The 20,505-nt window shown below is 40.0% G+C and overlaps 1 protein-coding gene across 3 annotated transcripts in view; it reads right to left on the bottom strand.

Moving 5' to 3' along the window:
• clec16a (C-type lectin domain containing 16A) overlaps positions 1 to 20,505 on the bottom strand; it is a 54,415-nt gene that overhangs the window by 18,573 nt on the left and 15,337 nt on the right. For 2 of the 3 annotated variants that reach the window (XM_080904300.1, XM_080904298.1), the window contains exons 9-18: positions 20,319 to 20,435; positions 14,481 to 14,781; positions 13,173 to 13,284; positions 12,925 to 13,025; positions 11,125 to 11,244; positions 10,669 to 10,778; positions 7,464 to 7,508; positions 2,298 to 2,348; positions 2,030 to 2,158; positions 1,438 to 1,558 (exon numbers count right to left, since the gene is read on the bottom strand). In XM_080904300.1, coding sequence (XP_080760426.1) covers positions 1,438 to 1,558; positions 2,030 to 2,158; positions 2,298 to 2,348; positions 7,464 to 7,508; positions 10,669 to 10,778; positions 11,125 to 11,244; positions 12,925 to 13,025; positions 13,173 to 13,284; positions 14,481 to 14,781; positions 20,319 to 20,435 — 1,207 coding nt within the window. The remainder of the gene's footprint in view (positions 1 to 1,437; positions 1,559 to 2,029; positions 2,159 to 2,297; positions 2,349 to 7,463; positions 7,509 to 10,668; positions 10,779 to 11,124; positions 11,245 to 12,924; positions 13,026 to 13,172; positions 13,285 to 14,480; positions 14,782 to 20,318; positions 20,436 to 20,505) is intronic. The other variant, XM_080904299.1, reaches the window with a different exon arrangement.

Genomic DNA, 20,505 nt, shown 5'->3' with positions numbered 1-20,505 from the left:
AATCAACGACAGCAGTAAAGCCGACTCTGTGATAGACAACCTGAATAAAAGCCCCATAATTTGCATAATAGAGCAGATATGCAGAAATGCTCATGTTTGGGGAACTAAGGTGGGGATACACATGCCTACATAAACAAAAAAATAAAAAACTACTTATTGATGAATAAAAATATAAAAATGATGGAAAGAAATCAAGCAAATACAATTTTATATCAAGTTTTTAAATACATTTATTATGTTATGCTTGCCCTTTATATAATTTTGCTGCTATGATTGTAGTAAAGTCTGCTTTTACTGACTCATTTTATCCTTTCTGTATGGTTTAGGGAGTTTCAGTCTCGCGTCTTTACTGGAATGTGTTAATTTGTAAGGGCATGGCAACTGCATGCAACTGATATTGGTTTAATGATAAGAAATGGATTTGCCTTTGTCCTGGCTCAGAAACAGCATTGTGTCATTTGGCCTTTTCTAACATTAAAAGTATTAATGGTTTTTGCACATGCTGCTTAAGAAGCTATGCTGATGATTTAGTGTTTAGCAAATCTGTGTATTTCTTTTGGAATAACTCTGATCTTCATAAAGATTTCATGACGTGTTTATACTGCGAGCTGTTGTGACTGTGCTGATTGTTACTTCTCTAAAGGTGCGCTTAGTCTCTCTCAAACTGTTTTCAGATGTTTGGTTTTCATATTCTGTTTAGATACAACACCTGTACCAGCTAAAGAATATCGATTCTGCACTACTCCATTTCTTGAAATGCAATGTTTTTAATGCTGCTGCATGTGCACACGCACACACACTTATGTTGTTGTTGGTAGAAAGCGGACTTGCATCGAGAAGTGGTTTGCTATGAGGTTGACACCTGTACTCGGAAAACCGTGCAAAAAAAAAAAAAAAGGAGCCACAGATGCATACAGAAACACGTACACAAGAAATGTTCAAGTATGGATTTGCACAGTTTGAACATTTGCCGTGTGAGACACTGTCATCACTCTCGCTCGCATTACTCTGCAGTTATACTTGCGATCCTCAACAGCAGAGCAGAGTTAACCACGTGTAAGTTTCTATTACGTCTGCATGTAACAACTACACACCTGTGCACAATATGAGAAGACGGTTCAGGTTATCTCTGTGTAAAATAAACCTCTGTGCACAGGTGTTTGTGATTGTTCCTCAAGCTCATCGCTGTGTTGCTGTGGGTACGAGTGCTTGTATGTGCATTTACCCACAGTAGTGTGTTGCATCTGTGCTGTTACCTACTGGGTGAAGAGCGTGACTGAGAGAAAGAGGGTGAGAAAAGAAATGTGACAATCTCGTGTCGTTATTCTTTTATCCTGTTGTAAGCATGGAAATAAATCTGCACAGCAGCTGTAGCTTGTGGTCTGGTATTACACAGTGTACATTGAGTATGCCTTTGTGTCTCTGTGTGCGTCTTACTGAGGTCTAAGACATCGTCTGTCTTGATCAGATCTTCAGGTCTGGTCAGAGGGAGCTGTGTCTCGGGTTCTCCTTGAAGCTGAAGTGATAAGGACCGCAACATGAAGAAAACCCGAATCGCCTGAAGAGATGAGAAAGCCCACTCATAAACAAACAGGCACAAACACATACAGAGAAATTGCATGCTACAATAAACCTTCTGTCTAAAACTGGCAGTTTTAAACAAAGGTTAAGAATAAACACCTAACAGTGCTCCTCTAAAAATCCTAATAAGAGTTTTTTTAGATGACGGATGCAAACCTTTGATCACAAAAAAACCTCCAAACCTATTTTAAAATTCTTCTAAGTGAAAATTATTTCACTGGTTTGCTTCGATGTGCCACAACCCTTCAAGAACAACTCAACTACAAGTCCTGATTGTCTGTGTATGTCCACTGAACTTGGGTGTGTGAGTGGATTTTCTTTTGCCTGTCTGCTTCTCATTTGGGAGGACTGAGATTTCTGGAAGTGTACCAAGAACAGCCAGCATGAGCTACAACAATAGATTTATCCAGGACACCGTCACTGAGCTTGTGTGTGTGGGCGGACGCACCCTGCGTGTCTTCTCCACGTCTCCACAAGGAAGTCTCTTTACAAAGTCAATACCGGTCAGAGGAGTGCCAGTGGGTGGCAGCAGTATTGAGGCATCCATCATTAGATACTCCACATTCAGTGGCTTACTCTGCAACATAGAGACGACATTGTGTATGAGAACACCCAGACCTAACAGCAGAAAGAGAAATGTGCTTGCAGAGTCGGGCTGATGTTTCATTTTGAACAGGGAGGGGAGGAAAGCAAATATTAAACGAAGGCTAACCCACCGTCATGCTCCTGTATTCGTCCTCAAACATGTCCAGAAAGATTTCTTCGCCCTGTGTTGACAGTGACATTGAAAAGACGTTTAAAAACAAGAGAAAACGGGGGCAGAAAATAAATACAATCAGTATTAAAGAAAACCATTTTGGGTGAAAGGCTTTCTGGGGATTTTTTTTTGTGGGTGCAAGTCTGTGCATGCAGAGTGTGAAAAAAAAAAAAAAAAAAAACACAGCATATGCAAGTGCACATTTTCCCGTAGATACATGTTAAGTAACACTTTTATATATAATCCTGTGCTTGGTTTATTTGGGTCCACGGTAAACTTCCCAGTGTAATGACATTCTTCTACTGTTGCACACAAGAAACAGAAAGTACTGTTCCCAAGCTAATATAACAAGCTTATGCATGCCCTGTCATAATAAACATGCTATTAGGAGCACAGGGCACAAGTCCATCTCATCTGTCAATTCCCATCAAAAAAATTAAGGTGTAATATTAAACAGAATATCCAGGCCAGAAAGAAACAAGACACAGACACATGTTTACGGTCTACAGAGTTCACGAGGATCTTTTTTGAGACACTTGATATGGTTTCGGTTTCTTTTTGACACCTTTACCTTTTGACACATTTGCATTACCTGCCTATGCGAACAGTTTGTCTATGACAGTTTAATAAGAACAAGGTGTTCTTCTTCAGTATAAAGTACATTCAGAATTGGCAGACGTAGAAAAGAACTGGTGACTTTTCCGATGTGTTCAAACACACCACCACCTGATTCTCTTTCAAACAGTGTATATTAATGGTGATATAATCAAAATAAATTGAGATTTTAAAAACTGAAATTAATATGTACTAAAAAAAAAAAACCTCACTTTGTAGAAAGCAAGCTGTTTCCTGTCCAAAAAGAACAATTTGTCAAACAACTGAAAGGCGGGTCTTTTGGCATAATGTACTATAAACAGAGACACGGATAGACAGGGCTTTTGTCCTATGCCCAAGTGTTTTTAACCTAACATTCACACAGTCACACTCCAGTGGATACATCAGGGGCAACTCTGGGTTCAGTATCTTGCCCAAAGACACTTTGACCTGCAGACTGAAGGAGCCGAAAGATCAACTACCGACCTTCTAGATCGATACAGAAAGCTCTAAGATTTACGATCATTGATCTGAAAGTGATGTTCAAACAGAAGCAGACCTTTCAGCTGAATAATGATCCAAAACACATTAGCCAAACAACCGATGAATTTCTCAAAAAGAAATCAAGTAAAGGTCAGATCTAAATGGCAATTATATTAAATTATATAAAAGTACCGTAATTGTCGGGCTATAAGCCGCTACTTTTTGCACAAGCTTTGAACCCTGCAGCTTTTAGTCAGGTGCGGCTTTTCTAAGGATTGTCCATGATTTTTGTCATATCGTAAGACGATTTGTTTTGTTTGTTCCGCTGTTGTACGGCACTACGTTGCCTGGCGGAAGGGCATGTGATCAGACACACAGTATCGGGGTTCAAGAGTGGTATGTTGGTCACGTGTCCATCCGCCAGGCAACATAGTGCCGTACAAGTAGCGCGAAAAACAAACTTCAAAGTAGCGCTATGCGTTCAGCGGGAGTCGTGGATGACGAGCGGCGATAAACTTGCGAAAAGCAAGTTATGCTCAACTCCACCGGTGGATTCTGACAGCGTGGAAAAGTGTGAAAACATCCACGATCACCAACGGATTTCGAAGGGCTGGACTGTTGCATGATGGAGAGGAGGACACCGCCACGGCCCTTCTGAGGGTGTTCGACTCTGACACTGACAACGAGGATTTCTTTTGTTTTGAAAGTGACAACGAAGGAAAGAAGCTGAGAGTGGATGACGAAGCCATCCTGAGCCTGTTCGTTTCCGACACTGGAGAAGAGGACTTTGGTGGTTTTAGAGCGCAGGAAGATGGTGGTGACTTTTCTTCTTGTTAAAGCCGTGTCACTGCACCTGAGCCTAAAAGGTTGTCTGAATCTATTTTTCTGGTGTGCTGTAGGTTATTGTTATGTACTACATTTGTTACTCGTTTATGAAGCACAGTACATGTTTTGTACTTGTAATTACCGCTACTTGTACATATACCTAAAAAGTTATGCAAATATGTACCCATAACTTGTTTTTCAAAATATTAATAAAAGTGATGTCTCCAAACAGCCATCTCTTTCCTGACAATTCCCTTTGTGCATATTCTCTTATATATGATAAGTCAACATTGAAACCACTGCGGCCTTTAGTCAGGTGCGGCTAATGTATGTACAAAACAGGATTTTCCCCTGATTTTAGCTTGTGCGGCTAACATTCAGGTGCGCTTTGTAGTCCGGAAAATACGGTATTATATAATATGATGTGATATTATATAATATAAATTAGTAATTGTATTAAATTAAACTTCATGTGCTTGCCACAAAAAATAAAAATACTGGCAGATGCCAGTGCTACCAATCAGTCTCTTAGTAGACACATGTATAGTATAAATGTGAAAATCCTTCTGGAGTTACTGCATTTCAAGATTGTCAGAAGACTTGACCTCTGACTTTGACCTTAAGGTTGAGGACACTGAGATTCGAACTTGTCTGAGATTTTAAGTAGATGCACCTATGGTATCAATTTCAAAATCAGTCGTCTCATTCTTGATTTATCACATTCACAAAAGTGGGTGTCCACGTCGGCCCATCCAGCGGGGTGACAACAATAGTCTACCAGTCTTTAACAGCTGAAGGGTAAAAACACAAAGACCTGTGCAGGTTGAAGGTATTGTCTTTTAACATACTTAGCATTAACTTGGTTAATTAGCAGCACAGGCAGAAAGCAAAACACTCAAATGTGTTATTTTCTGTTACTTTTTTAGCTGAAGGATGACACAGATATGACTTAAGCGGACCGAAAATTGATTTTCAAGTCAAAACCGTAGTGTGATCCGTGGAATATTGATAATAGATTATCAGTATACTGCCAGCTTAACTGATTTTATTGCTTCAGCTATTTTTACCAAGTGTCTATGATTGCATATGAAAGTGTGGAAAACTCTTGAGCTGACTGTTAGTTCTTTACTTTTTGTGTCCAAGCGCAGTTTTCTGGTCAGTTTTTATTTACTCATATTATGTGCCTGGAGCACTGCAGACTTTCTAAAAGGTCTTTCAAAGCCAGTATCTGCTCATTTTCAGAATCTTTTTTTGATTAACCACTTAACACGGACCAATGAATCATTCAAGAATAAATAAAACACCTAACTCACAGTGGCGTGTCCAGCGGGGTGGCCTGGGGGGTCACAGGCCACCCCCCCAACCAGACTGGCCACCCCAGGTGCCACCCCAAAGGCAAAACAATAAAATTCAATCAAATATCAAATGTCCGATTATGTTTTCACGGTGAAGCTCAGATATCCGAGTGTAAGTGAATGCAGCATCGGCTTCTGCGCTATGTGCATCATGTTAGCAAAGGTAGGAGAGCGAAGCACGAAAGACGGCACTGCAGGAAACAATTTTTCGGTGAAAGAAAATGAGGACAGAATAAATGTCCCGGTAAGTAATATTAAGTTTGTTGAGTTTAGTAAACTTCGGTGAAATTAGAATACCAAGGAAAAAAATAACACTTAAAGAATTATTGCAGCCGTCGAATATTTCAGACAGTATGCTACTGAGGGGAGCTAACATAAGAGTTATGAGTTATAAGATATAATCTAAGTCGTAACATTGCTGTATGGAGCTGCAGATTTGGTTGACGCAGTTTGTCCCGGACTTTCGCTATAATGAAAAAAAGACACAAAGCTGGAGTTATTCTGTCGTTACGCTGCACAGCTGCCTCTTCTCTCATTCTCTCCCCCTGCCTCTCCTGTTGCTACTTCAATCATGAAACTGATCAATGATCGGCTGATCGCTTTTCTCTCTTGTTTGTTTATCGCCCACTTTGCGACAGAAAGAGGAAACCAGCAGATGTCGCGCTAAACAACAGCAGCACGTTTAAGCTTGATCAGCTGTTGTTAGGAAGGCCATATGAGAGAAAACCTAAATCACATTTCAAATGAAAGACTATGTCATTAATAAAGTGGGCTGAGTTTCCAGTTTCTAAGGCCAATGGTGTGCTCATTTTTCCTCCAGAAGAATATTATAGCACTGCTGATGTTTTTGCTCTTTGAACAAAAGGCTTCCCCCGTTAGTTTTTGCTTAAATACACTAAATTTTATATAGCACTGTTTTAAAGATGATCAAATATCCTCTTGTCCAAATAAATTAATCTCTTCAAATTTGTCCATGTCCACTGGATATGTTAAAGTTTCTGAATATTTAACTATTGTTTTTCTTTTGGTTTCTTTTTTTGTGGTTCATCAGAAAACCCTGTTCAAACTCACAGAACCATAAAAATTTCCACTCTGAGCTTTTAACTGCACCAATAAAAAAATTTTCTCTGAAGGCAAAACCTCCAAATGAACAAAAAAACCAGCATTAAACATTTCTGAGTAGTTTTCCTTTGTTTAGTCACCAGATTTAAACATTTTTTGGTATTATTTTCAGTCACTTCTCTTCAACATTTTCCCAAATGTCGCAAATAACAGAATCATGACTGATGCCAAAACTGATATTCAAATTATCAAAATGAAACAGAAAGCCAGCTACCGGCTATTTAAGCATGCAACTATGACATATAGGGTATGGAAAACACTTTCAGTTTTGTCTCCTATACAGTACCTTCAGAGAAATGGCTCCAGTTATTGTCAGTGTCTCATGCACCTACAATAAAGTCTTATCTCCAGAAGGTTTTACTTTCATTTGTAAAGTTTCATTGTCAGACAAACCAGAATTTACCGGCAGGTGCTGATTGAACTTCAGTTCAGAGACTATTCAAGAAGGACTTGATTTAAAACCAGACTTTTTTTTTTAACTTCCTATTTAGAGTCCTTGTAAATTATCCCTGTCTGTCTGGTAGAACAACAAACTTTACATTGTACGAGTGCCAAAAATCTCTCTTTGCAACATTAAACACTTAAATGTTTAACGCTAATGTCAATGTTAATCGCTGTGCAAGTTCTTTACACTTTTTTCATGCTGATATACAATTCAATGTGGGGGCAGGTGAGACATAAAAGCAAGGCTCTTATTTTTGTAGGTTAGCATATGAATGAGTGAATCTGTGTTATTATGTACTCGCCTTGTAGAACTGTCGCAGTAAATGCAGACTCTCTTCTCTGGCACCCTGCAAGCACAAACATGACAGTCTGAACAGTCATTCGGGTATCTCTCTCTCACACACACACACACACACACACACACACACACACACACACACACACACACACACACACACACACACACACACACACACACACACACACACACACACAGACAGAGTCACAAACACATACAAAGACTCACAAATAAACATGTAGCATGCAAAAAGCACAGTACAGATAATAGTGGAGGATACAGGGTGAGATAAAACTGTAAAGGTTTTGCATTATATTTTGTGCTTCAACCGAAAGCAGTTTTTCCTCTACTAGAAGCTCAAGTCCGTATCTGTGTCAGATATCTGTGGTTTCATCTGCACAAAAACACTAAAAAACAAATTGCAAATCTTTTTTTTCTTTTCCCCCCTCTTCATCTAACTATTTATTGTCTCTCAGCTAGATGGTAACAGAAAGACCTCATATCAAATCTTTCAAAGCCAATAAGTGTATTTCCCATAACATGGCTCAATTCCTCTAAGTAATTCTGCCATTGCCATTACTGGAAAATAACACAGTATAACAAAATGTCAAATATGCAATGGAATTTTCCAGATAAGTTGTTCTATGGGCATTGATAAGATATCGCCTCAGTGAGCACCACTTATCCAGCAACTTACTTTACTTGTAAAGGCAAAAACTGTGTTACTGACTGCTGTTCCTGAGAAAGACAGACATGTCAACAATACTTAATAAAAACCCACTAGTGAATTACATTCACAGGAACCTGTAAGTGTAATGCAACTGTAACGTCACTGCCTGTGTGCGTTTTAAATGCTGCTGTGATGAAAGTAATGATCTGAAAGTTAGTAAAATGGTTGATTATGGATGATTATAAGCTCTTCCAATGAGTTTAAAATGTAAGTTTTAGATTATATGAGCCATATGGCGGTGCAGCGGTTAGCACTGCCAGCTCACAGCAAAAAGGTCCTAAGTTTGAATCTAATCTGAAGTCTTTCTGTGTGGTTTCTCTCCTGCAAGAGTCCTCTCTGGATTCCTCTCAAAGTCTAAAGACAAGCATAGGGTTTGGTAAATTAATAATTAGGGATGGGTACCGGTTCTGACATAAACGGTAGTAACCAGACCGAAAAGCAGCGCACATTTCGGTGCTTTATTTCGGTGCTTTTTTTTCCTGAGCTGTGATACACTTCTAGCCAATCATTTTACGTTTCCGAGGATAGTAGGCGGGTCCAGGTACGTACGTTCAGTTAGAGCAGAGCTACAGATTAAAAATGCCCAAGGCGAAGCGGTCAAAAGTCTGGCTGTACTTCACAGCAAAAGATGCAAACTCAGCAGCCTGCAACAAGTGCTTTAAGCTGATACTGTGATACTGTCAAAGGAGGTAACACCTCAAATCCGATGAAACACCTGGCGACGCATAGCTTTTTTTTTTAAAAGCCAAGAAATGCGCTGTATTTGATAGCTTGCTGCGAGACCTCACACCGAGCGCATCTACTGCGGGTGGGTTGCCTGTTATCAGACCCGGAGTTAGCAACATCCCCAAAAACCCGAAGAGGAGAGTCCTGGCCCCTAGCCCTGCCAGTGTAGCAGAAATGATGATGGATGATGATACAGCAGCAGCCGTTCTTCTCTGCGTGAGTAGCTTAATGTTGTTCGTGTGTAATTTACGTTGAGTAGGCTAACCACGTTATTACATTAATGCATGTAAGGTGAACTAGCAAACATCATCATAGCTACATGCGGCTGTCTTCTTGTTTGATGGCAGATACTCCCTTCACCCTGGCCAAAAAGGCTAAAATGACCAAAGAAAAAGAGGGAAACAGTTAAACATGAGAGGTTTTTGGATAAAGTTTGTGTTTTTTCCATTGTTTAAGCACTGCTTCCAGCCAAGAGTGATACCATATATGCCCCACAGCTGCAGAAAAGGCTAACATTGTTATCTTTTTACAAAAAACAGCTGAACATGAGAGGTTTTTGGACCAATTTTGTGTTCTCCATTCTTTAAGCACCGGTTTGAGCACCGTTTGAGCACCGGCACCGTTTCAAAAGTACCGATTTGGCACCGGTATCGGATAAAACCTAAACGATACCCATCCCTATTAATAATCCTAAATAGACTGTAGGTGTGAATGTGAATGGATGTCTCTCTCTATGTGTTAGCCCTGCAACAGACTGGGGACTTGTCCAGGGATAGGCTCCAGCTCCCCTTAGACCCTGAATTAGGGTAGGATGAATTATAGCCATGGTCAGATCACCATCTGTGTGATATTAGCCGTCAGACCTAAATTAAGCAAACAGGAGGCTTGATGTGCAGCATGTGGTAGGGTTGCTGTGCCCCTCCTGTGAGCTGATGCCCAAAATGCCCGTATAAAGGATAATCTTTTGTACAAATTGAACAGGAAAGCCAGTCTTGGAAACTGAGAGTTTATAGCAGTCCAAAGCCTGCTTGTTTGGCTAATAATGCTCATAACAAGCACTTCAACCGTCAACATAACCATTTAAGCTTAAACAGCCTGGACCCCCCCCCCCCCAAAAAAAGTGTGTCTTCATTACTATTAAACTGTGTCAGAGGTGGGAAATCCTCCAAGCAGAAACCCCCCAAGTGATGTTTAACCGATACCAAAAAAACAGTTAGTTTCACCAAACCCGCTGCAAAAAATAAAAGCTTTTAAAATGACCAAGATAAGGTTTCAGTTTAAAATTGTGAATTTTGTAAAAGGAAAAGGAACTCATTGACAGCTGTGCAATTTCTTCCTAGAACTTTATGTGCGTGCAAAAAAGCAAAAAACAAAGGCAGTATTACCATGAAGTGACAGAAAAGGAAATATAACTTCCCTGAAGGATGATCACAAAAAAACAAAACCCAGATATGTAAAACCGTGTGGGCTGCAGAAAAAATGGATGTCAGTGTTTAAACAGGGGGCAGATGGGAGGTCTGTAAAAATATCATCAGTCACTAAGTGGCTCTAACCAAGAAGCCTTGCAGCTGTGAATTCTACAGAAGTGACACAATTACATGGAAAGGGCTTGTTTCACTCCTATGGATGACACAATTTTCAGCATTTCACTTCCTGCTGAGGTCCCATGTTCCCTCAAGCAGTTTGTGAGAGTCATAAAGTCTGCTAACAGGACTGTTGAAATGTCACGGGAGCATGCTTGGGTGTGCTGTACCTCCAGGCAGGCCAGATGAACGTCTTTGATAATACAGTTGCTCCCAGACAACACAGACTGCTTTAGCAAAAGGCAGCTCAGCTCGAGGGTAGCTAGACGCACTTTACCATCTGCACACAAGTAAGAGAAATGCATAAATAAGTATCAAATATAACACATTGTTTCCTGTTAGGTCAAAAATCTAAGAAATGCATCACATGCATCATATCATGCAAAATGGCTATACATGGTTTGTGAGCTTTAACAGCTAAAGTTTCTACCTCATTTGCATTTGCCGGGTTAGAAATTCTCGTAACAAATGTTTTTGCTCAGTGTGCCAGTGCATACACTATATGTTCAGCTTAGCAATATGCAAATAAAATGAACATCAAAAGAAGAAAAAAAAAGAAGGTACTTTTTTTTTCTTTTTTAAAGGTATGAAACACCACACCAAATGTGGAAGTGTGTATGTGTTACCTGGCAGTGCAGCTTGGCTCATAACTCTAATAAGTCTTTCTACGAGGACCACGCTGTAAGAACTCCTCTCCTGGTCTGGAACTGGCAACTGCAGACGCTCCAGAAGATCAAGGTTGATACCTACAAACAAATTAAACAGAAAAACAAAGTAAAAGAAAATGCCAATTCTGAGCCACGATCATTAAGGCTGTCATCTTGACTCGTCTTTATTCTGGGAATCTAACGTATGTAATATGTTTAATTGGTTCATCAGCAGCACAGATGGAAGGCAAATCACTGTAAGCCGTAGAGTTTTACTTCCTAAACAGCTGCGACACCACTCCACCACATTTAGGTTTTTTTAGCTGAAGGATGACACAGACATTACTTAGAACCTAAAATTATTTATGAAGTCAAAACTGAGGTGTAATCATAAAAAAGGGACCTAACACACGAGATAAACGACTGCTGTGTCCACAAATAACAGACAAACTAGCAAAGAACCAATTTTAAATTGTATCTTTAGGCACTTCGTTACTAGCAGCCCGTTGCAGAAACACATCATTTAATCCCATGTATTTAGCTGAATGAAAAGATAACAGTTTGACAGGCAGTAAAGAGTATTTTTGCATGAAGACGCTGATTCCTAAAGACCTGTTTACCAAAAATGTGGAGTGTGTTCTTAAAAACTGTGAAGAAACTAAAGAAGTGGGGGACATCTGTATAGTGAAAAGGCATTTAATTCTATTCTACAAGAGAAGAAACTGCATGTTTTATGAAATAGGAAAAAATCCTTCTACTGTTCACTGAATCCTTATATGAAATAGTCTCAGTGGAAAGGTGACTTGTCTAGAAGCCATTCTTAAGGAAAAATGCTGAAAAGACTGAAGTATGCTAAATTACAAAAGAACCGGACAGGAAATCAGTGGCCACAGGTCTGATGGAGTGATGAATGCAAATTTTAAATTTCTGGTTCAAATTGTTGTCAGTATCTACAGAGGTCTTCAGGAGAGAGATACAAAGGTTTGCAGCCACATGTAAAACAGTGTGGAGACTCAGTTTTAGTTTGAGGTGTCATTTTTCCAGCTGGTGTTGCAAATCTGGTCAAAATTTATGGATTTTGATCCACCATGCAATACTAAAAGTATAGATTTTTCCGCCTAACATTGATCCCAAACACACTGCCATTGCAGTGGAAGCATATCTGGATAGAAATACACACAGTGGATCACTATCAGTCATGGATTGGCCTCCCCAGACGTCAACATTACTGAAGCAGTGTGAGATCACCTTGGCAAAAAACCAAACAAAAGGCAGCCAATATCTAAAGAAGAGCTCTGAATGTCCTTCAGGAAACCCGGAGAAGTATTCCTAAAGACTACTTAAAGAAATCAGAAGAAAGTTGCCTGAGAAAGTTCAGGCTGCGATGAAGAATAACAGTGGGCATACCAGACACTGACTCTCAAGCTGGTTACAACAGAAACATTTTGCTTCATGTACTGTATGCCTTCACATGTTTTAATAAATTACTGCACCTATTTCCAAGACCTTTGCACAGTGCTGTGTAACACTGAGTGCTCAGGTAGAGTAGAAAAGCACTATATAAGAACCAGTCCATTTACCAGTTGCTGTATACAAACAAATGAATCTACATGTATTTTAAAGAGAACAATCACACAGCCCTTGAAGCAAACAGATGTCAATAATTTTCTTTGTTACTTGATATTCATTCACTTAAATAGAGAGACAAAAGCCTTATTATTACATGTCAAAAGGTTTATGCCAGTGGACAGATTATGTTAACAGTGAGCTTTTGCTTACCTTTGCTGTGTGAGACAGCGTAAAGTAGGCAGAGGACAAACAGCGCATGGTAGTCGTCACTGGTGCAGTCAAGGGCACTGTACACCATGTCTAAGAACGGCCTGCAGGGAGCGAGAAAGAGACAACAAAGAGAACATAGCTTCAGTTAACAATTCTGTCTTTCCCATTTTCAATTCTTTAGACTTTTAGATGAGGTTTACATCGCACTGCGCTCACGTGTGTTTGTGTGTGTGTGTGCGTGCATGTACCTGCTCCTCTGTGTGTGTGTGCGAGTAGCTGCAGCTGTCTTCTCCTCATCAGTGATGTTCTGCTCTGTCAGCTCTGACACCTTACACTTCTCCATCACCACCATTTCTATCTCTGCACAGATACACACACCGCGAAATGCATACTTAGTATTTACTTACATAAATCTCCACATATTTGGAGAACCACCTACCTCACAGAGTATCATTCACATCACAAATTTAGCACACTTACAGACACGGAACAAAGAGGCTCTAAAACGTATGGACCAACTGAAGTGTGAAGGTCTTAAAACGTACTAAAGCTGCCAGGAAACCTCACATGTGTTCCTCACAGTATTTAGAGCAAGCAGGTTAAAATTAGTAATTTATAGTAACACATCAATAGACAAAGGAATATTTAAATCTATTATGAAGAAAAACAGATCTATTTTTAAACGTATTCTTTAAAATGTTGGTAATTTTATCACTTGTTTTATCAGTTAACAGTGGTAGGCGTCTTTGTTCCATCCCAAATGGTACTCATGTCATTCTGAAACCATCTTCCCCTGCAGCCCATGACCACATTTGTGCTTTTTAAAAAAATGAGTAAAGAAAAAAAAGGTTGAAGCTGTTAATGCCTCAGTATAAATCAAAGCATAAAAAAAAGAATCATTTCAGATGTGTGAAATGGTCACATTTTAACACACACACACACACACACACACACACACACACACACACACACACACACACACACACACACACACACACACACACACACACACACACACACACACACACACACACACACACAGAGCAGGAGTGAGAGACAGGCGGAGAGATGAGGAGCACAGGATGGAGTATCGCTGTGGGAACCAATACTGCTACGTGGATTGTGCTCAGCACAAGATCAGTGGTAGCCATGATGATCATGGGGAAATTAAATGGTGCCAAGAAGAGGATGCAGCAAAAAGAGGGAGTCCTCATCTTAAAACAAGCTAAAGAGACGGCTTCTGTTCTGATTGTGCAGCGTTGCCTGTTTTTTTACTCCTGTTACTTTTTCCAGGAATCTTTTATTTCCTGAAAAAAAAATGATGAGGCTGTATAATATAAATTTAAACACAGCATTTTCTTGTAGCTGCAAATGAAAAGCAGCAAAGCCACCACATTTCCAGTGAAAAATGTCAGGTGTTCTTTCTTTAAAGAGTTCTCTCTCTTTTCTCTTGAGGATAACCAGAGTGCATGGGAGACCACATTGGATTTATGGCAGTGAAGAAACACTCACAAACACAGTCCTGTACTGCTGTGTCCAGCGAGACACACACTCACCTTCCGCCGTCTCCCCACTTGCTCTGCTTCCCTTAGAACTCCCACCTGCTCCTATTCCCTCTGTACCTTTTCCCTTTTCCCTCTCTCCTCCTCTGCCACTGTCATCATCCCAGCCCTCTTCTAGTCCTCCTCCTGCACTGCTGCTTCCGCCCCCAGCCCTTTCATCATCTTCCTCTTCGCCCAGGTTCTTGTAGTTTGGCCTCTTCTGTGTTCTTTTGCGGCCACGATGGCGGGACAGCTCCAGTGAGCGCTCCAGAGACTCCGGAGGCTTGATGAAGCGGCGCATACCTCCCGCACTTGCCTGATGGATAGAAGCAAAACAGGACAGAGGCCAGGGTATGAGGAGAAAAGGAATATATCACCTGTGGATCACTCAGTTATTATTTTAGTCAACAACACATAACCATAACCTTCAAAACTGTTTTAAAAATAACATCACAAATGTACGAGCTGCAATCCAAAAGACAGATACAAAACTTTTCCATAAAAAGCCAAAGGAATTCCTGATGTTCTGATTTGTGGTCGATCAAATTTTTAAGGTTGTCTCACTGTGCACCTCTAGGCTGTTTTCAGTGCTGATGCTATTTTTAAAACAACCTGTGGAAGTCCAGTTCTGACAAGTTTCACATGTGTATCTGCAATGCAAGCCTGAACTTCTCCACTGTTTCAAAACAGAGAGCCTCAAGAGTTTCCTTTTGGAAAAGAAAAAGAAACTCAAGCTCAAATCAGAGGACCACCGCTGGTGTTGAGAGAAGAGTCCATTGGTGCAGCTTAAAAATTCTTGCACTTTAAATGCAATGCGATTGGGGTACAATGTTTTGATGGCTTGTAACAAAGTTTGAGTCATTTCTTTCAGATGCTTCAGGATATCAGAGTAGTCAGTAGTCATTACTTCGAGTCAGCAGTATGACTCTATGAATAACCGTATGAGCTGTTGAAAATGTTCCCAACTGCACTCCTCACCTGACCGAACATCTTTAGACTCATAAATTCTTGACTCCTATGCTCAAAGCTGCTGTTTGCTCTCTGGGTTCTAAGCTAGAGACCCAGCAATGATGACTGCTGATATGCATGTCAAGTATGTAGACTTCAAACTTCTGCAAAACAGAAATTTGACTGTGAACACTCACACGTGTGTTCACAACAGGACATCCATCTAAAACAGCAGATGCACAGAAAGCAGCCCAGAGGTGCACAAAGAGAAAGCCTTGCAGGTAGGGCTGTGCGATATGACCAAAATCTCATATCCCGATATAAGAATTCTATCGGCCTGATAACGATATAAATCACAAAAATGTAACATTTTCTGTAAATTCTGTGAATCTCGGGCAGCTCGACTTGCGGGAAGTGTTTCCAGCTGCGCATCATGTAGCTGGAGTCGAGTGTTTTTAACCGATGCATGAAACGATACATTTTTAGACAAAAGGTGTAACGGCCGCCGTTTTCTTTGTGAGTATTTATTACACGGCGTGCTGCAGGGAAAAGCCTGTTCTAACGTTTGAGTCTAAGGTTTATTTTTTAGCACCTGACAGCTCTTTAATTCTCATCCGTAAATAATCTGCTCTTTCACGTGATTCAGTTTATTTTGAAAAGTCTCAACAGGATCTTGAGCTTTACTATGAAAGGTTTATGTGGAACATAAACAAGCGGACACGCGATGCTGTTACCGTCATTGTTGGTAACCACAACGCATAAAAACAGGCGCTTGTCCGTTCGTAGTGTGGTTATATTAAATATAAGAGAAAGAGAGAAGTTTAAGAAATTAATATAGCCACTACAGTGACCATCAAAACCATGAAAAAATATTGTCGTAAACAGTTTATTTTGCGACACCACGAAACAAACGATAGCGTAAAATCGTCATCCGATATATATCGTTATATCCAACAGCCCCACTTGCAGGGCAATTAAAATCAGTTATGTAAACTAGATATCATGTATTTAAGTCTTTTTGGCAGGGCAAAAGATAGGCAGTGGTCCAAACAAGAGAAACAACAAAGGAAAGCTGTCAGGTGGTAACAGGAAATGCGATAAGCCCCCGAAAAAAAATTAACACATGAACACAAGTATTTGCAGAAATTGCGTATTTAATTCCATCTATATATAATTTTACTTGTGTCTATTTATTGTCACACTAATTACAAAGTCTTACAGTAAACATACACTGATGTTAATCAAAAAGCCACTTCCCACTTCATACATTTTTGGACTAGTTCCTCTCTCACACACACAAAAACACACACGCGCTTTGAGGCCCTTCTGTGTGGCCATACTCGAACTTTGAGAAACCCACTTTCCACATACAGCCCCCAAACCGACACCAAAATGCACATGCACACAATCCCACAGGAAACAACTCGTAAATGATAAAAAAAAATGCTGAGCAGTGCTGTTAGGGCTGTCACTTACAGTAAGTATAACATGTGTAATTGTGACAATCTTCCTGTTGCACGTTTTAATCACAAACTCCTTACTGCTGCACATGAATATGAAACTCCAGGACGTTTCAGAGACTGCAAGTAATCATAAAGCAGTCATTTCAAAACTTGATGATCCTCTAGTTCATTTTCTACATACAGCACTAATAGTCTAGTCTGACGGAGTTATGACTTCAGGTAAGATTACAGTTAAACAAACAGCTGACCAAACAGTTAAGAGTGGAAAACAACGTCTCATATTCATGTTGATGTAACGTCGACATGTGTTACCCGTGTTAACATTTCTGCACACCATGTCCTTATAGGTCAGAGCTGGTTTAGGGTTTTATAAACAGCTTAAATTTGTGGGTGATTACTGTATAAAGCCAATAATTAGCAAATTAATCTATTAACTAACTGATTGATATTTAATGAGCAACTACTGTTATCAGCACTTTTTCTCTTTTAGAAATTATAAGAAAATGATGACGAGGTATCTTCTGAGATCCACGTTGATCCATGTATTTTCAGCTTTATGTTCTTCCAGAGAAGCTTAGCAGGATTAAGTTGAAACAGCATCCTTCCTGATCTTTTATCAAACCTTGGTGCAATCCTTCACTGTTTGAAACAAGCCATTTGGCTCCTTTACTTTTTCCTTTAAGCCATCGGTCCTCTGATTGGCTCCCCTTGCAAATAAAAAAAGATTTCAGTATCAAGTAAGAGGGGCTCATGGGGACTACTTGTACATATGCTAACCGTGCACTTGCAAATGAGCAACCACTATTTCAACAACTCATTGCAAAAACAGGAACTACGGAACATCGTAAAAGGAACTGATATATTTCATTCATCCTCTGATTTAGCAATTAATTTACTAAGTATTTATCAGATTATTAAGGAATTACAATAATGATGGTAGTGGCTATAAAACTATACAAAACACACACTTTAATGGCTTCAGGGATGATGCGAAACAGGACTGAATTCCAAGATAATCCTTTCTCTCTGGTTTCATTTCGTGAAAAGATTCACCTGCTCTTACACCGAGAGGAAGAAAACTCTGTATCTCACACTGAAACTGGGTGGCCTGATTTCACTGAAGTTCTTGTGCTAACACAAACCACCAAACACAAACATGAGCACGTGACCACGTCAAAACATACATGCACTTACATACGAGCAGGTGTCTGAAACCATCCTCCTTATTCAAATGTGTGCCTAGGATAAACCCAGTATCAGTTTCTCTCCATCAACCTCTGGTGAAGGTATTGTGGATGAATCACAGCAAAAAGCTGCATATTTATATACATCATTTAAAACCCTCGCTTTGGCCCTTTCTCCTCCATCTTTTCTTTCTTTTTTATTAATTTCTTATGACACAAAGGTATTCTTGTAACAATTAAAGTCTTAAACATGTTGCCACTATTATTTTATTTCACGCTTTTTAATTTAAAATTCAGAAAACCTTAGTTATTAGGTTTTTTTTTCCCATGCTTTAAAAATACTCACATACACTGTGTGTTACTGGTAGGATTACATTGTAGTTACTGCTAAAAACACAGTGTGTATTTTGTCAGAGACAAACCACAAACCAGTATCAGTGTGTGTGTGTGTGTGTGTGTGTGTGTGTGTGTGTGTGTGTGTGTGTGTGTGTGTGTGTGTGTGTGTGTGCGTGCGCATGTATGTGTGTGTGCGTGTCACACCTGCTAGCTGACTATATTCTGGTAAACCACTCGCAGTCTAAACCAATGCTGAGAAATTACTGGAGGTCAGGGAGCATGCACGACATATCTACAAACACACACCCGCTTGAAAGTAGGGTGCCATTTGCAGGTCAAAAGATAAACCCAATTTTCCTGCACAGTAAACGAACTGCACGAACTTACGTTACGCAAAAAAAAAAAAAATACTGCCACATGCATGCAAATATCAAAAACATGTATCTAACTGGTGCACTTGCAAGTAAACACATCTACAAAAGTGTGAGAGAAAGAGAGAGAAAACACTTCTTCCAGGAAAGAGATCTGGGTTAGGTGAGCCAGCTCTGTCAGTGTTCCATCATGTGACCTAATTTCCTGCCACATCAAAGACGAACAGGAGGTGCCATTTGACCACCTGCGCAAAAACAGAGCCCATACCTCATATGTCTGCTGTTTTATCTACAATAAATCAATCTATAACACGGTACATGTGATTTAGCAGATACGAGTGCAACTTCTGAGTATCTACTTGGCATCTTTAGGAATAGTTAGTAGAACTTCCTCAATTAACCATGGTGATGTCACACAAATGTGTGGCATGCATAACACTTGTTCGCTGCACTAATCTGCTCATTAGCGTTTTTACATGCACCAGAACAAAATGCCAAATACACTGCTGCAGGGTAAATGCCAGTAAATCACACAACCTGCACCGGTATCCATCTTATCAATGTCAATCAGTCAGAAAAAGAATAATTAATGTGCAAACGCAAATTTGTGTTGCCTAGTGGAACGGAAAAAATAAATAAATTACCCCCGGTAAAAAAAGAAAACAGTAACTCATGGATAAACACAACAAATATGATTTGTTAATCTACTTGATTTTACTTAAGAGAAAAATATATAAACAGGGAAAGTGATCTTGAATGAATATCTGGCAGGTACGTATTTGGGTCTGGCTGCCTCCTGTTGTGGTACACCAAAGCTGTGAAGACATCACGCCTCTAGTTATATTCACTGAAAAGGTAGGCCGTTTCTTACAACAGCCAGAGAGCTCTTGCGCGCGCACGCACAGACACACACACTCAGCACAGAGAATAACCACAAGGGTTCTCAGAAACGCTCACTACCTCGGCACACCCACCTGGCTTTAAAAGCAGATGGTCAAAAAAAAAATGTAAGAAGCAGGGGCGGGGCGATGAAGGAAGAGAAACTGAATCAAGAGTAGAAAATGAGAGGTGAGGGGAACTGGATGGGGAACATTAGGTGATGAAAGGGGAAGATTAAAACGGTGGCAGAAAAGAAGAGGGAAATTACAAGAATATGCAGATGGAAATTAAAGGGCACGGAGCAGTAAAAGGAAACCGAATGCTGCTATCCAACGCCGTGGCAGGAAGACCGAGAGCACGACAGGAATCAGGAGTGTTCAAAAAATGGAAAGGGAAGAAAAAGAAAAGTCAAGTAATTTGCATATTGCTGCCTTGATGTGGGTGAATCATGGAGAAAACCATGACCCTTCGATCTCATAACCACCTACGCACACTTCTGGAACACAACTGTGTGTGTGTGTTGTGTATGTGTCCATGCGGTTGCTTCGTAGGTGTGAGTGTGCACATTTCTTGTTTGTATGCTGTACTCACTCACAGTTTTACCTGTTACAGTACAGTACAGTTTACAGTACATTAACATATACAGTCAAAGTGTGTGTGTGTGTGTGTTACCGTGCTCTTGTGCGTGCTGTGAATATCTGTCGGTGTGGTGAATACAGACAGATCTCCGTTGAAAATAACATCTGCAAGGGCATTGACCAGTGGCTGATAGTGGATGATTAGAAACACCTGAAAAACAAGAACATAAACACAAAATAAGTAAAATCAGTTTCTGGGCCACTAGAGCTGATTAGAAAAT

The sequence above is a fragment of the Rhamphochromis sp. 'chilingali' genome (genome assembly GCF_963969265.1).
Source record: "Rhamphochromis sp. 'chilingali' genome assembly, chromosome: 15".
In the NCBI taxonomy this organism is placed as follows: Eukaryota; Metazoa; Chordata; class Actinopteri; order Cichliformes; family Cichlidae; genus Rhamphochromis; species Rhamphochromis sp. 'chilingali'.
Note: the sequence above shows the minus strand (reverse complement) of the source record. Positions and strands in the feature narration are given on the sequence as shown.